The sequence below is a fragment of the Watersipora subatra genome, chromosome 1, assembly GCF_963576615.1.
Source record: "Watersipora subatra chromosome 1, tzWatSuba1.1, whole genome shotgun sequence".
NCBI classification, from domain to species: Eukaryota; Metazoa; Bryozoa; class Gymnolaemata; order Cheilostomatida; family Watersiporidae; genus Watersipora; species Watersipora subatra.
Window position 1 is genome coordinate 69,486,203 of NC_088708.1, and position 16,026 is coordinate 69,502,228.

Here is a 16,026-nt window from a genome sequence, read left to right on the forward strand (position 1 = left end):
ACCACCCGCTAGACTGAAAGACTATGAAATTTATTGAGGTCTATTTGTAGTTTTAGATACAGATACACACGTCAAGCTCTAGCTCCGGTGCAGGAAGGGATCAGGGATCCAGGGAAAGAGACAGACCCTCCAAGGAGACAGACGACTCTTTCAAGGCAGGTAAGGGGGAAAGGAAAGTTTCCACTAGAGTTGCCCCGATTTCAATATCGGAATCGGTATCGGTGCCGATATGGGTGTTAAGTATCTGAATCGGTATCGGCCGATCTTTTCTTAAAAAATCGGAAACTTCAGATACTTTTTGTAGATCAACTATTTAGCAGAAAACCGTATTTTAGCCTGCTGCACTAATCAAAATTCATCAGCTGCAAGTTCCTTACTTTCACCTAATGAATTCCAAGCCTGTCACACAATCTATTTCATGTCTATAGCCTGATAAACGTCAACACAGCTGAGGAATCTTTTGGCTTTAGACAGGACGTAATCAACAAGTGCGGTATTTCCCAATTACAGCGATATGATTTATTGCAGCCAATCACGAACAAGAGACTATTGATCGAAACAAGAAAACGTGCGTGCGGTGTAACATTTCTATGTACAATACTAGCATTACGAAAGTAATTTGAGCAGTCAATGCATAAAGTTATTTACGTATCTCTCTTGATCCTGATGATATGATGTATCGTTTGCATTGCATAAAATAACCTGAGTGGCTTATCGGTATTTAGCCTGTCCCCCCATCATCTGTTGCAAGTGAATCCTTCTTCAGTACGACTCGCTACATCGCTAGTGATGGAAGATAAGGACGTCTCACTGAGATAATTGAATCACTAACGGTAATTTAGATAAACGTTTATTTACTCTAAACTTGTACCGGTGCATCAGTTCGTTCAGCAGTAAAAGACAGACTTCATTATCACAGAGAAAGATGTACCACTAACAGTAATTACCATTATTAATAGCAGATTACAAGAAACATGGACTGTTTTGTTACTAGATGAACGGTATGTCAGTATGTGAATTTAATATACATGTATATCTTTTTCCATAAATACAAACAAATAAATGCATCAATATTTATATTTTCTTTGCATTATATTTGTGTAATAAAATTAACAATTATCTATGCAACACAAAAGATCTGAATCGGTATCTGAATCGGATTATTTTTCTATAAGAATCGGTATATCGGATCGGTATCTGAATCGGCTGGTGAAGTTAGAATCGGGGCATCTCTAGTTTCCACCAGCAAAGTCTTTGTGAGCCAAGCAATCAATGTTGCTTTCTTTGTCCGGCTTTCAGGGAGTATGATGCAACTACCTGCCCTAGCAACATCTGCAATAAGTGTGGCAAGCCAGGACATTGGGTCAGGGAGTGCAACAAACAGGTTTGTGATTGGCGTGCCAAGGAGGGACATACGATGGCCGCCTGTCCCAACTGAGGTAAGGACTACCTTTCAAGTAGTAAAAGAAAGGCTATGCCCTCCTCGGGGCCAGCAGCAAAGACTAGGCTTGGCTCTAGGTCTGTAGCCAGAAGAAGCTATGTACAGGCAGCTAGCAGTAAACCGCAGCCTTTTCTGAATCAGGTGATCAGCGGCCTCAATGATGTTCAGTCAGGTTTTATGTTACGTGAGGTTATTGAACAGTGTAAACATGCCCTTGCTGAACACAGGTTGAGAATTGAGGAGCAGTACAGGAGGGCTGTTGCAGCAGTAGAGGTCGATGAACGCCAACTCCAGTTGGAAATTGAGAAAAAATAGGAGTTCAAGAAGGCCTTGGCAAACTTGACCACCCTGAAGAACAAGGTTTTGAAGGATGCTAAACTATCTGCTACCCCAGTTCGGGTAAAATTACCTACAGACAACCAGCTGTCTGTCAGCAAACAGGCTCAGCTCCCCTAACCTCGAAACGGGGAAGTGCAGAGGTTTCTGTTTTCGCAGCAACTAGCCGCAATACCTGCAAGTGTACTAGCTGCAAGTGTGTTCTCAGGCCACCATACAGAAACATGGTGGAATGATGGCATACGAACACACTTTTTGGGCTAATGAGATGGAGGCACAGGAAGCCCTAACAGAGGGAAGGAGTGCCGAGGAGTTATGTTCTGATGAAGAGTTTGGTGTTTACCCGATGTATGACTCGGATGACTCGATGTCATCATAAATAGCTAAAACAAGTTTTGTACAGAAGTGATATACATCGATCAATGAAATAAGAGAAGAGGGAGAAAAGGGAGAAGAGGGCAACCGCGGGGCCTAGTCAAAACACGGAGCAGGTAAAACAGGAACAGGTATGTGCACCGGACTTACAGGTGTGAACTGAAAGCAGCAGGTTTCTAGGTTGGCAAGAGCTACTACGGCCCGGAGAGCAAGTATGGGAGGAGGACAACTTATCTCATACAGGTAAGGCCAATTTTAATTTTAGTATGTCAACATCTGGTTCACAGGCTATTTTCATGTTCATGTATGAGTGTTATGCTCCCATCTGACACCTTGGGTGAGCTTTCTAACTTCTTTTGCTCCCGGCATTGCCAACTTTTTGGCGAGCTAATGATGACTGCAGGCCCTATTAGTGTACCAGCGGCAAGTATACATAGATGTCAGCCACCATATCTGGAGCTGTTGCTTCCCAATGTTTGAACCCCAATGGTTACAGTGTCTATGCTCAGGGCTCAAAAAAGGGCAGCTTATATAGGCATCTATGCATATATAAGCTCCAAGGCTATGCGGGACTAGCCAGTCCGAGGATCAGGATTAGGACGCCGTATGACGTAAACGCTATATATACGAAATGACCAGGCAACGAGGTTCTTTTACTTGATATCTTCTTCCTGATAAGTGACCAGTAGGAATCGAACAATGACTGCTACCACTAACAGCTATGACCTGACAAACCTAGGTTGAAAGGCTCTCTGTTCTGACAATTTGCAACTCACCCTAACTTTCTGTCTCCCTCTTTTAAGAGTACTGCTATAGAACTGATTCTTGCTGCATCGAAACTGTGTTGCACTGATGGCAAGGATGTGTCATTTTGCTTACTGCCTTTAAAATTTCCAAAAAAATGTTAGAACGAACTGAGACAAAATGAAGGAAGGCACACCTACATCTACATTGTAGATCCTATTATATAGGTAGACTTGCGCTGTATGATAATCTTTTTTGGATCTCAGACCTGAGATATATATCCAACTATCTCCAGGCCAGTATCCTGTGTGATTTGTTATCAATAATTTTACTATGCATTGGATAAACAGCCTGCTAGAAAAAAGAAAAATATGGGCATATGCAACAATGTTTAACCTAATTATGATTTCTCTCCTTTGGTTTGGGTAAGTTAAGCATATCTAAGGATTACTAAATGTACTTTAATTTTATGAAGTCAGGTAAGTACCTCTATGAGGTTAGGCATTATGTTTATGAAGGTGTGGTTAGGAGAGTACCTCTATGAGATTAGGCACTAGTTTAATGAAAGTGTGGTTAGGTGAGTACTTTTATGAGATTAGGTATTAGTTTTATAAAGGTGTGGTTAGGTGAGTACCTCTATGAGATTAGGTTGATAAAGGTCTCCCTTCTCAAAGTTGGGTATGTCTTTGTCAGACCATTTCTCATATGGATAAACTTCTAGGTAATTCCGTTCCAGGATTACTAACCCACTTGCTGTAAACTACAACAGAACCAGCTTTGCAAAACCAACTGGACCAATAGATCTCTTCCACGGAACATGTACCAGCAGTTATCTGCAGCAGTCCAAGCGAGTTACAAAGGTTCCAGTAAACATACCGTATCTGAGTTTTTAAAATAATGGTTCCGTCCTATTAATAGGTCAGAAAACATAACAAATTAGTTTTTGAGGCGCAGGTAGTATCTTTAATAGAGGTTTTAGGTCAACATGAAACGAGACAACAATGGTAGTTTCTGTGTAATAAATAAATGGGCTGAAATCATGATATTAAATATCATTAGTGAGGACAACTTCACCTGCCTCCTTCCAGATTAGCAGCAGTGTACAACCTAATTACAATCTCAAAATTTAACTGCTACAACATATCCACTTTATTAAAAACAGAGTTTAGGAAAGCTACCACAAGTGACGGCATCAAGTTTAAAATAAACAATATAATCCATATTATAGAACAACCTTATGCAAAAAAGCTTTTTCTTTAATACACCTAATTTTACTTTATTATTTTTTGTCTAAGTTGGTTTGAACAGCATAATAATAATGATAGGTGATACGGGATAATTTGGGGATAACAATACGGAGATAACGAAGTACATATTTATAGATCTGAATCTGTTGGTCAAACATTTTAATAACTTACTCCTATATAACAAACCATCTTCCCTTATGATAATATGTAAGAGCTATCAGCCCCAACTGATAAAAGTTTCCATGACAACTGTAAAACAAACTTGAGAACACTCGGGAAGTGATACAAAGTTTCTAAGCTACAACCTAAAAAGCATGTAACACAAATAACCATATTTTACCTTTTCAGTGGCAATCGCAATCTCTACCGTAGTCTCAAATCCTCTGGCATCTTGGGAACAGCAGGCTAGGAAATGTCGAGTAATAAATTCATAAACCTTTTTCTCATCTCCCTGAAACAAACACACAAGTTTACAAATCAATATGAGAAACAGTCATGTATTTACAGCTACACTCTATGGAGGTCATGGATGTGTACTTACAGTTAGATTATCAGCGTACTTAGTAGGATGTATGGGAGGGTGAGCCTGATCAGATTTGTTACCATTTCTAGGAGTTATCCCCGTTTCAAGAAGTCTTCCAGCAAAGTCTGCAATACGCAAGTAACACAAACTAGAAGAGGTCGATCCATAACTCATATCATCTCCTTATTGACATTGATAAGCAGAAGAAACTCTCTGTGAAACTTTGTGTTTTGCTTTGTGTTGATTACCAAACCAAAGAACACATAGGAAAAGCATTCACTAAAACAGGGCCCACTGGAGCTGGAAACACGAGTCATGGTTTAAATTAAGCCAGAGATGCTACTGCGTATTTGTACATCGTTTTCATCATAGGTTGAGAAACTGTACAACTGTATCGAGCTTGACTGCTGAGACAACAGGATGTTATAAAAATATTTTCCGTGTACTGATTGCTTTTATTCAAAACATCCCTGCAGTTGTCCGTCCTCTTGTAGGCACTCACCTCTTGTCTGCATGATAAGATAACAGACAGTTTAGTATGACTAACTTAATATCCCTAGTGTTACCAACAGTACCAGCAGCAAAACCATCCTCTCAGTTTTCCAAGGAAGCGGGTGTAGGTTTGGAGATGAGAAGCGATGCTCACCTCCCCAGTCACGATTGGCTGCCTGATTCTGTACGAGCTCTCTGAGGTTGTAGTCCTTAGAGAACTGGTTTGTCTCAGTCCTAGGATAGCTTATATAACCTGCTGTGTAGAGCTTCTCAGCTATCTGCATAGCTGTCTTGGCATTTATCCTCAACTTTCTACTCACATTCTTTTCAAACTCCTAAACACACCAAACGCTGTCTGTTAAAAGTAACGTATGAAACAAATAACTGCATTTCCATAGAGCTAGTCGTAGAAATAGACTCACCACAGTATCCAAGGCTACTGGTCTCCATTTTGACTTGCTCTTCTTAATCACTTCTGTTACAGTTGCGGTTGGCTGTTCGATGCACAACTCGTAGAATGACCTCACGGCTTGATAATCAAACAGGCGTACTCTATGTAAGAGAAAAGTCGTTGCTTTAGTTTATTGTAATAAACCTTCAACTTTCACTACCTTCTCCTCAGGAACAACCTAAGACATACTAGTACTTGGAGCCGCCATTGTTACGGCCTATCGAAGTCCGTTTTCTAACTCCAAGGTTTGTCGGCTTTTTTATTAAAACTTTGAAAGTGACACGATTGAAATAAGTAATAACACGGTTCAACATGTTTTACTCAAGTAGTCTCTTGTTTAATTCGGTCTGATACTTTGACTTATAAGAAAAATCGTTTGAAAAAAGTTGATGCCGGTGACATTAATGATGCTTTCCCTGAGAGAGTGCAAATATAAGCGGCATTCTGACTAGCTAGTCAAAAAACAGAACACCGCCTCTAATAGAAAAGCACTATAACGAAAGGGTTGAAAAATACAGCGGGATGGCGGCTCAAATAGAGGTTTGATGGTATGTCCTTGTTGGTCTCACTGAGTAGCCACTTATTTAGCTACTCAGCCACCACTGCCGACTAGAAAAAGGTCCGAATCAGATGGTACAATATTTTCACAAATATAGATTAGAATATAGACTGATAGAATAAAGACTCGTAGAATATAGACTGATAGAATATAGACTCGTAGTATATAGACTGATAGAATATAGACTGATAGAATATAGACTGATAGAATATAGACTCGTAAAATATAGAACGCAAACATTCTGAGGGATTTAGTGGGGGATTGTGCTTACCGTTTCCAGTTAAAGTCAACTTTCTTCCCATCTTCCTCAAGTACAACTACAAATAGTAAGGAAAATAAACATCCTATTTTAGAGTTGGATGAACACAGAAGTAACAGCAGCAAAGGTACAGCAGGTTACTTCCGCCGTTGGTAAGGATAAATAATGGCTGATGACAGTGTTACACCTCATTGGTCTCGATAGATGATAAAACTTAAATTGACCAAATTGAGTGATTTCTTTTTGAATCCAAGAACCATACATTTATAACACTCCGATGCCAGACTTACCTTGCAAACAAGCCTCTGTACTTTAGTATTGTAGTTTTAAGATGTTCCCAAGGAAGCAAACTACTAAGGCCCTTTCAGTTGGCCTATGCTGCCTACATGTACGCAACAGTGCAGCAGCGCTTCGTCAACAAGCTGCACAGCATAATTACAGACACAAACCTTTCAGTTTCCAGAAGGGCTCAGTGATAAATTCTTGAATCTGCTTATACCGCTCCACCACAAAGCCAAGCGTAGGAAACTGGCAGCTGCCGTAGCTGATAAGCATCTCAGCTAGCTCTGGAAAAGCTGCCTGATAGCGGAGGGTGAGAAATCTGGTAAAAGCTGCACCTGCAGAAGATAAAACAGTGGATTTAGTCCGATTAGTGGATACTACAGGTGGGAAATAGAGAGATACTAGTGTGTAACTGATAATAAGACTGAGTACAGACTCTAGTGATACTGATTAAACAATGACTAAGTCAGAAGAGTTTTATGGGATAAAAAATATTTTGCTATACACATGGAATGATTCTGTGATGACACTTCATGGAACAGTGAGCTGATGTTCGGGCGGAGATGAGAGAAATAAATTCAAGAATGTCATGTCATCAAAATTTGAACATTAACAAGATATGAGTAGTTGTGTTTTGAAAATAGATAACAGTGAAAAACTGACTAACAGACAATTGTGAATATATGTACACATATAAGAGTGTATTAAGGTTCAGGTGATAATATGCATTACCAATTCGCAAGTCGAGTTCAGTTCTGACATCAACAGCAGCACTTTGAAGGTGATCGGGAGGAACAAGGTTAGAAATGGCTCTGTTTATAGAGCTGCTGGTGATTTCAGAGAATCTTGCCCTCAATACTTGAATTGTTGGATTAACTATACAAAACAAAAAACACCAAAAATTGATTCTGTTTATAAATGCAATGGAAATTTGGGTCTAGCTTGGCTAGTCAAGCCATGAATACACACGTATCACCTGTATCCAATACTACAGCTAAAGTAGTGATTGCCATTTTATAATCTTGTTCTAAACCAATTAAAACTAAACGTGCTACCTACATAGCTATGCACTCTACATCAAACCTTTGAATCCTGCACTCTATATACACTCTGCTACCAGGAAAGGCATGATGTATCAATCATTTGACCACCCACTGCCTCCTATCCTTGTGACAAGTAAAGCATGTTGTATCTATCCTTGGACCACTCACTGCCTCCTATTCTTTAACTCCAATGACATCTGATGCTACCATTGAAACTAATTCATCACACAATTACAAGTATGAGCTGAGAGTAACAATTACTCTATAAAGTAGAGATGGAAAAAATAACGATAAACGATAGCGATATTTGGTCGTTGTCTTCTCGATCATACAAATCGAAGTGAAACTGCCCTATCGTGTTATCTATCTTACCGGTAGTTTCTTTTTCTCATCGATAGTTCACACCTCAATATATTGTTTGTCAATTTTTTTTTTTGCAGCAGATTGATTTTTTTTCTGCAGTTCATCCTTTTTATTCATGGATCACGATATCACGATTGCTGTGGCTGTGATTTTGTTGCTGAATCAAAGGTACTTTCTTTATCCTAATAAATGCTGACTGAAGCCTAAGCATCCAACTGAATCTTTTAAGACTATTTTTGCACACACAGTCTTATCATTTCAGTAGATCTTATGCCATGACAATCCTTGTTCCCTTGATAATTATTGAAATTCTTTAATTCTTTACTGTCAACTCAATGTCTCAACTGTCAATGTTTTATTTGACCGATAAGTCGATAGTTATTTTATTTCGGTAGGAAGTTGATTGCATTACCAATATCCGGTAGTTATCGGTAACACGATATATCAAGAAGACAACTCCCAAAGATAGGATATTAGCATATTAGTATTTATTGTCTATTCCTACCATAAAATGTGAGAGATTGAAATTAAGAGAGCTACCTTTGGTTACAACATCGATGACCTCAAATCCAATGTTTTCTCCTTCTCTGTCACAGTCAGTCCATATTATTAACTTCTTGGCACCCCGCGCCTCCCTCTCTAATGTTCGCTTTAAAAAATAGAATTCCAATAAATGATAATACTAAGTGCCTGCTTACTTTATTACAATAAACAACCAGCTTGACAATTAACTGTTTTCCTTCAGAATTTAGATGTGTTGGTATAGCTCAGCACCGGTGATAGTGGGTTAAGTTTTACGCTCGCAAGCTCAGCTAACCTTAATGGGTTGAAACTTCTCTGGTACATATTTGAGTACAGGAGCATCAAAGAGAGCGAGAGGAGAACACGATTTCCTATGAAACAGACAAGAATATGTTAGTTTAAATGTTTACTATTCAGACGAACAGCAGAACAAAGGTGTTTAAAGGTGACACAACAACTTACAAACTTTATACAATAACTACATTAGTATCTAAATCTGGCTTCTCCGTTATGCAATATAATGTATATATAGTATAATCTACAGTAGATGCTCCTATAATGTACGTTCCAGGAAAAAGGTAAGGAAAAAAATTTATGCAAAGTTTTTGCTTCGTACTACATAAAAATTTCCATATAACATAAAGTGTCAAGTAAGGGCAACTTCTCAAATTCGATTTGAATGGTAACATATCTCGCCGATTTTGTGAGAAAAAACAACGTGCATATAGCGTTATGTCTATTATATATACAGCTTACATGACATTGTAGTTCGTCGTGATAGACCGACAGATGTGTCAATAAAACAAAGAGTAGGATAGCTGTGTAATTGTTAATAAATACTTAAAGGCGATCGATTTGTGCATGTGTTGCAGCGTCAGTCTACCAATACGAATGTCACGAGTTGGGAGTATCGCCGAAGGTTAAATATATATATAGACAACGAACAGGTCAGACACCGCTCTTTTTATAATAAAAATATATTTTTGTTCTGCTTTATTGTAGACTTATTTGTTATTAGTTTTACTTTGCAGAATAGACTGTCTAGAGGAAAAATAAACAAACCGTTGTAAATGGACCTCAAATATCTTCGTACCAATCAACTTATTGCAAAATTACCGCAATCAGAGTCTATAAATTTATATAAAACTGGTGAAATTGATCGGAAAAAAGGTCAGGTTGTCAATGCAAACTAATGATATTACATATACGATACAGTGAATGAATTAAAAAGTTAAGTCTAGCTTCTTATTTTTGTATGGCAAAAGGAGTGGGTTTTGAATGCTCTTGGAACAGATTAGACAATTTACTTGTATCTTACTGTTTGTATAACGTAAAATCCCTATAACGTAAACGCTCCTGGAATGGATTATTTACGTTGTAGGAGCGTCTACTGTAGGCCTATAATATAACGAACTCTTAGCTGTTAGTTAATTACTACAGATCTGTTTCAAACAGATATAAGTCTGTATTCATCAGGTGATAACTTCAGAAATGATATATATATATATATATATATCATTGTAATGCAATAAATTTTAGTCACTCTATAACTTGTTTCAATTTTGCTCCTTTTCAAGTGGAGCACTTTATATATGAAGCCACCACAATCAGACTAACTATATGTATATATATATATAAGTATATATGAATAAATCTATATATGTAAATGTGAGCATCTGTCATCGTTCCTCTTTCCAGTTATAGCGATAAGGTTTTAGAAAGAAAAAATCAATTTTACTGAGGATTTGAACTCGCGACATACAAACTGCAAGTCAAACAAACAGAACCACTAGACTAGCCCATTCTTATCATTTCAACTCTATCTATCCTTATCAAGATTACAGGTTACAAACTAAATATGTACTTTTTATTATTAAACAATACCTTTTGCGCTTTTTTCTTTTGAAATTTTTTTAAAAGCCATTTCAAAGTCCATTACCTATTTTTTCAATTTGTAATTTTCAAATGTGGCGTTTCAATTTCGAATGAGTCGTTACACTCCTACTTCCGGTTTCTCCTAAGGGCGATAGCTAAATCTACAAATTACACAAATAACGTACCCTCGTGCGCTTCACTGCTACACGTTTGTACCAGTATCGAGAGGTACTAGTATAGTTCATACAAAATTTGAATACAACGAGCTTCTGCTGCAACAGTAACCTTGTTTATACACACACTTCTATGTAGTCATCGTTACTATTAATTCAACATATTCATGACTTTTATTTTTATGTCTGTTTGTATTAATTGTATCCGTATCAAATTGTTTTTATGGTAATCATTGTAGCAAAATAGACTATCTAGTCTTCACTAGTCTATTACTTGTCACTTATTTCACATTTAAACACCTTTTCAGTTGTTTTATTTTTTCTCTCAAATTATTTTAACCACCCAAAACACTTTTCTTGTGACATGAAGTTTAAAAGTTAGAATGGTAAATGTTGTCTATGTTAGATAAAAATAGATTTTTTGTGCAAAGACTTTTTTATTACCTGGGCATTAATCTAGTGTATGTATTAATGTATTATGTATGTATACATATGTACATATGTATCTATACACAGATTGCATTGTGTCAAAACAAAGTTTAGATTTGTCACGTTTGGTCTGTCCTCCAGGTGCATTAAACATTAAAATGCAACCGACTGTATTTGTAAACTATTGCCTATTTGATAAATAATATTAATGTATACAGAAATGAGTTTAAAAAGAGGATATTTTACATCTCTTGTGTAGCTAACAGAGACTCTAAATGCAGTTTTTATGTATTCTCTACAAGCTTCATAAAAACAAAAATAAAAATCAGTAGCTTTGTTGACTTTTTAACTACAGTCAAACTGCTACATATAAAACTGTCATCTCACTTCGGCTGCGCCTGTTAAAACTGTCATATGTTGGAGAACATGTTTCCATAATATACCGTAATCCATCTAATTTGCTGCACCACCTGAGAACTTACAATAAATACCTCTTCAATAAATACTTTATGTAATTATACACAGCATTACATCAAATGCATTATATAAAACCATATACAAAACTAAATGCATTAAAAACTAAATCATATGTAAAAAGCTGAAGTAGTAAATCAATAAAAGGAGGTTTATTCTAAATCCTTCAACCTAAATACATGCTAAGTGAATTGTAAGCTTGGTAATGTACGGGTTTGGAGGTAGAGATGGTGCTACAGACATTTAGCATAAATCACTTGGACTATGTAAAGTTTAAACTAAATTAATTAACATATTTTATTTTTATATTTGCTCTCATTTTATGTTCAATTTTCACCAGCATTTCAGCTTCTACTTACAAGACTGCAGTTTCACAAAGATTTCAAATGTCGTATGTTGAGAAGTACTTCGGGTGTAAAGTCAAACATTGGCTCAAGTGTGACATAGTGTCAAAAGATTTGTATGTTGAAGTGAATTTAACTAGAGGTTTGTATGTTGAAGTGAATTTAACTAGAGGTTTGTATGTTGAAGTGAATTTAACTAGAGGTTTGTATGTTGAAGTGAATTTAACTAGAGGTTTGTATGTTGAAGTGAATATAACTAGAGGTTTGAATGTTGAAGTGAATTTAACTAGAGGTTTGAATGTTGAAGTGAAACTAATTAGAGGTTTGTATGTTGAAGTGAATATAACTAGAAGTTTGTATGTTGAAGTGGATATAACTAGAGGTTTGAATGCTTAAGTGAATTTAACTAGAGGTTTGTATGTTGATGTGAATTTAACTAGAGGTTTGAATGTTGAAGTGAATTTAACTAGAGGTTTGTATGTTGAAGTGAATATAACTAGAGGTTTGAATGTTGAAGTGAATTTAACTAGAGGTTTGAATGTCGAAGTGAATTTAACTAGAGGTTTTTATGTTGAAGTGAATATAACTAAAGGTTTGTATGTTGAAGTGAAACTAATTAGAGGTTTGTATGTTGAAGTGAATATAACTAGAGGTTTGTATGTTGAAGTGGATATAACTAGAGGTTTGAATGCTGAAGTGAATTTAACTAGAGGTTTGTATGTTGAAATGAATATAACTAGAGGTTTGTATGTTGAAGTGAATTTAGGTAGAGGTTTGTATGTTGAAGTGAATTTAGGTAGAGGTTTGTATGTTGAAGTGAATATAACTAGAGGTTTGTATGTTGAAGTGAATATAACTAGAGGTTTGTATGTTGAAGTGAATATAACCAGAGGTTTGTATGTTGCAGCGAATTTAACTAGAGGTTTGTTTGTTGAAGTGAATATAACTAGAGGTTTGTATGTTGAAGTGAATATAACTAGAGGTTTTAATGTATCGGAGTCTCAATATAATATTGGTCATACTGATATACAGCTAGCTGCGTGTCATAGATTTAAATTCCTTGGAATTGCATATCTAAATGAGTTAAATCAATTCTAATCTTATTGGTAATAAAACCGCTTTCATGACAAATAATAGGCAATAACAATTATAAACTCTATAATAATAATAATAATAGGCTACCTTAAAGCTGGTTCACACTATATCGTTGTATCTCGGCATTAATGCCACAATACTTCGGTGGTCATCGATGATAACAATGTTCACACTATATCTTCGCATCTCGGCATTAATGCTGCAATACTTCGGTGGTCATCGATGATAACAATGTTCACACTATATCGTTGTATCTCGGCATTAATGCTGCAATACTTCGGTGGTCATCGATGATAACAATGTTCACACTATATCGTTGTATCTCGGCATTAATGCTACAATACTTCGGTGGTCATCGATGATAACAATGTTCACACTATATCTTCGCATCTCGGCATTAATGCTGCAATACTTCGGTGGTCATCGATGATAACAATGTTCACACTATATCGTTGTATCTCGGCATTAATGCTGCAATACTTCGGTGGTCATCGATGATAACAATGTTCACACTATATCTTCGCATCTCGGCATTAATGCCACAATACTTCGGTGGTCATCGATGATAACAATGTTCACACTATATCGTTGTATCTCGGCATTAATGCTACAATACTTCGGTGGTCATCGATGATAACAATGTTCACACTATATCTTCGCATCTCGGCATTAATGCCACAATACTTCGGTGGTCATCGATGATAACAATGTTCACACTATATCTTCGCATCTCGGCATTAATGCCACAATACTTCGGTGGTCATCGATGATAACAATGTTCACACTATATCGTTGTATCTCGGCATTAATGCTACAATACTTCGGTGGTCATCGATGATAACAATGTTCACACTATATCTTCGCATCTCGGCATTAATGCCACAATACTTCGGTGGTCATCGATGATAACAATGTTCACACTATATCGTTGTATCTCGGCATTAATGCTACAATACTTCGGTGGTCATCGATGATAACAATGTTCACACTATATCTTCGCATCTCGGCATTAATGCTGCAATACTTCGGTGGTCGTCGATGATAACAATGTTCACACTATCACAAACCCATCCATGTTTGCATCAGCAAATACTCAGTGATGTTGTGTTTTAATTTTTCCTTTTAATTTTTCGCAAAAACCTCTTTGTTGCCGTGTGCTTGAGTCAAATCCTAGGCCAGCAGCGACTATCATAAACGGAAATAAATCACACTGACAGCGACCACGAATTACTATCACCAAATTGACTTACATTATACGGGCTGTCATCGACGCTCCGCAAAATATCAGGAAAGTTTGACAGCTGCAAACTTTCCCTACGTACTCACTTTGTTGATACTATCGGCCCCAGTTCACATAATCGACGAAGAACGCTGAAAGGAAAACACCGACACACGGCGATATTGTGTGTACCAGCCTTTAAGCAAAGTTCTACTACAACTTCAGATAAGAGAAAATGATCTGGTAACATTGGGTTGCCTCAATAAAGCATTTGAGTTGAAGGATGTGATAGTGGACTACAATCATGATATAATGACAATAATCTGCGCTTGTACAGCTCTTGAGCAGGCAAGACGAGCTAATGACGATTAATAATTCCTTGAGGAAATGATTTCTGATAAAAATAAAGCCTGGTTCCCATATACGTCGCAAAGCACCGACGACAGCACCGCAGGCTATTAGAGATGAAATGGGAACCTACGCAACGGGTAGCGCCGAGGTACGCCGGTAGTTGCCGGCGGCAACGCAACATTTTAGCGCTGTTCAAATTTCACAAAAGGCCGCAGGCAAAACCTTCCCGAAATGCAATAAACGAGTGAAGGTCACCATTATAGAAACGGCGTGGCGAGCGAACATTTTATTTGATTACGCGATTATGTTTAGCGATGCAGCTTTTATGTGAACATATGCCGCCGAGCCTAGTGTCGCAAGCGTTTCGCTGCGCAAGTTACCGCCGGAGTCTCACAATCGATATGGGAACCAGGCTTAATAGAATATTGGTCTAATGTCCAATTTTGCCATCCTACCTCAACCAAAATCAAGAACTAAAACAAACGAGCAAGGAAAGTGAATATTTAAACCTATTCCTGACACGCTATGACAAACTTCTAACTCACCACTGCTTATACTGGCCAGTAAATTCGAGTGCTTGAAGGTGCCCAGATACTGAGGTCATATTCATAGTCACCTGCTGACCTTGAAGCATGTAGTCAAACTGATAGATCTTGTTGTATGGTGAAAAGCCTTCCCTCTAGAACAAATGAGAAGTTCAATGTATCAATTGTTGTAATAGCAAGATCTGATGTATCAATATCTGATGTATTGATTGATTGACAAGTTTATTAGCACAGATGAAATGAGTATGTTGGAGTTGTTTCTAGCAGACCCTTTGTGATGCTCCTCGTGACATAACGGCGGCAATAGACTTGGCAGCATCATTTTTTTCAGCAACATTGAGTATCTTCATTTGGTGGGTCTTTTCATGTAATTTAGCAGTACTATACCTCACAGTAATGTAGTTATGTATGGCCTTTTGACAGTGTTTTCGGCAAAACTGGAACATAACCTGCAACTATATAGGACTATGTGAACCGTTTAGCAGATGTGCAAAGAGAACAAAGAGGGTTTGGAAATATTATAAAGATCTCTTTGGTTGCAAATCTTTTAAACATAACTAGTGTATTGTGACTATGGAACTAGTGTGAGATCATCGAAACATCACAACTCCTTAGCATACACTATCGCGAAATGATGAGGATCAACCATACTATGTATCTCTTGGAAATATTATTCTCATGCATTTCAGCTAATAGCAATACCCAAAAATGGTGACAGCAGCAAAATAATCATGATTGTCGTCGTACCTTGGCTTTCAAATGCTTCTTACCTCAACAAAATAAGACTGACCAGGAAATTTGTGATTTTTGTGCCTCAGACTTCAACTGAGCCTTCAGATTTCGACCGTAACCTAACGTATTTAAACTATTTTTGGTTACAAAAG

At 37.3% G+C, this 16,026-nt stretch overlaps 1 protein-coding gene across 1 annotated transcript in view; it reads right to left on the reverse strand.

Moving 5' to 3' along the window:
• LOC137386030 (DNA topoisomerase 3-alpha-like) overlaps window positions 1-16,026 on the reverse strand; it is a 30,753-nt gene that overhangs the window by 9,321 nt on the left and 5,406 nt on the right. The window contains exons 2-13 of the mRNA XM_068072683.1: window positions 15,412-15,597; window positions 15,143-15,276; window positions 8,933-9,008; window positions 8,656-8,764; window positions 7,442-7,585; window positions 6,877-7,044; window positions 6,440-6,485; window positions 5,581-5,710; window positions 5,313-5,493; window positions 4,685-4,791; window positions 4,484-4,594; window positions 3,531-3,656 (exon numbers count right to left, since the gene is read on the reverse strand). Of these exons, the coding sequence (XP_067928784.1) occupies window positions 3,531-3,656; window positions 4,484-4,594; window positions 4,685-4,791; window positions 5,313-5,493; window positions 5,581-5,710; window positions 6,440-6,485; window positions 6,877-7,044; window positions 7,442-7,585; window positions 8,656-8,764; window positions 8,933-9,008; window positions 15,143-15,276; window positions 15,412-15,588 (1,509 nt within the window). The 5' untranslated portion in view covers window positions 15,589-15,597. The remainder of the gene's footprint in view (window positions 1-3,530; window positions 3,657-4,483; window positions 4,595-4,684; window positions 4,792-5,312; window positions 5,494-5,580; window positions 5,711-6,439; window positions 6,486-6,876; window positions 7,045-7,441; window positions 7,586-8,655; window positions 8,765-8,932; window positions 9,009-15,142; window positions 15,277-15,411; window positions 15,598-16,026) is intronic.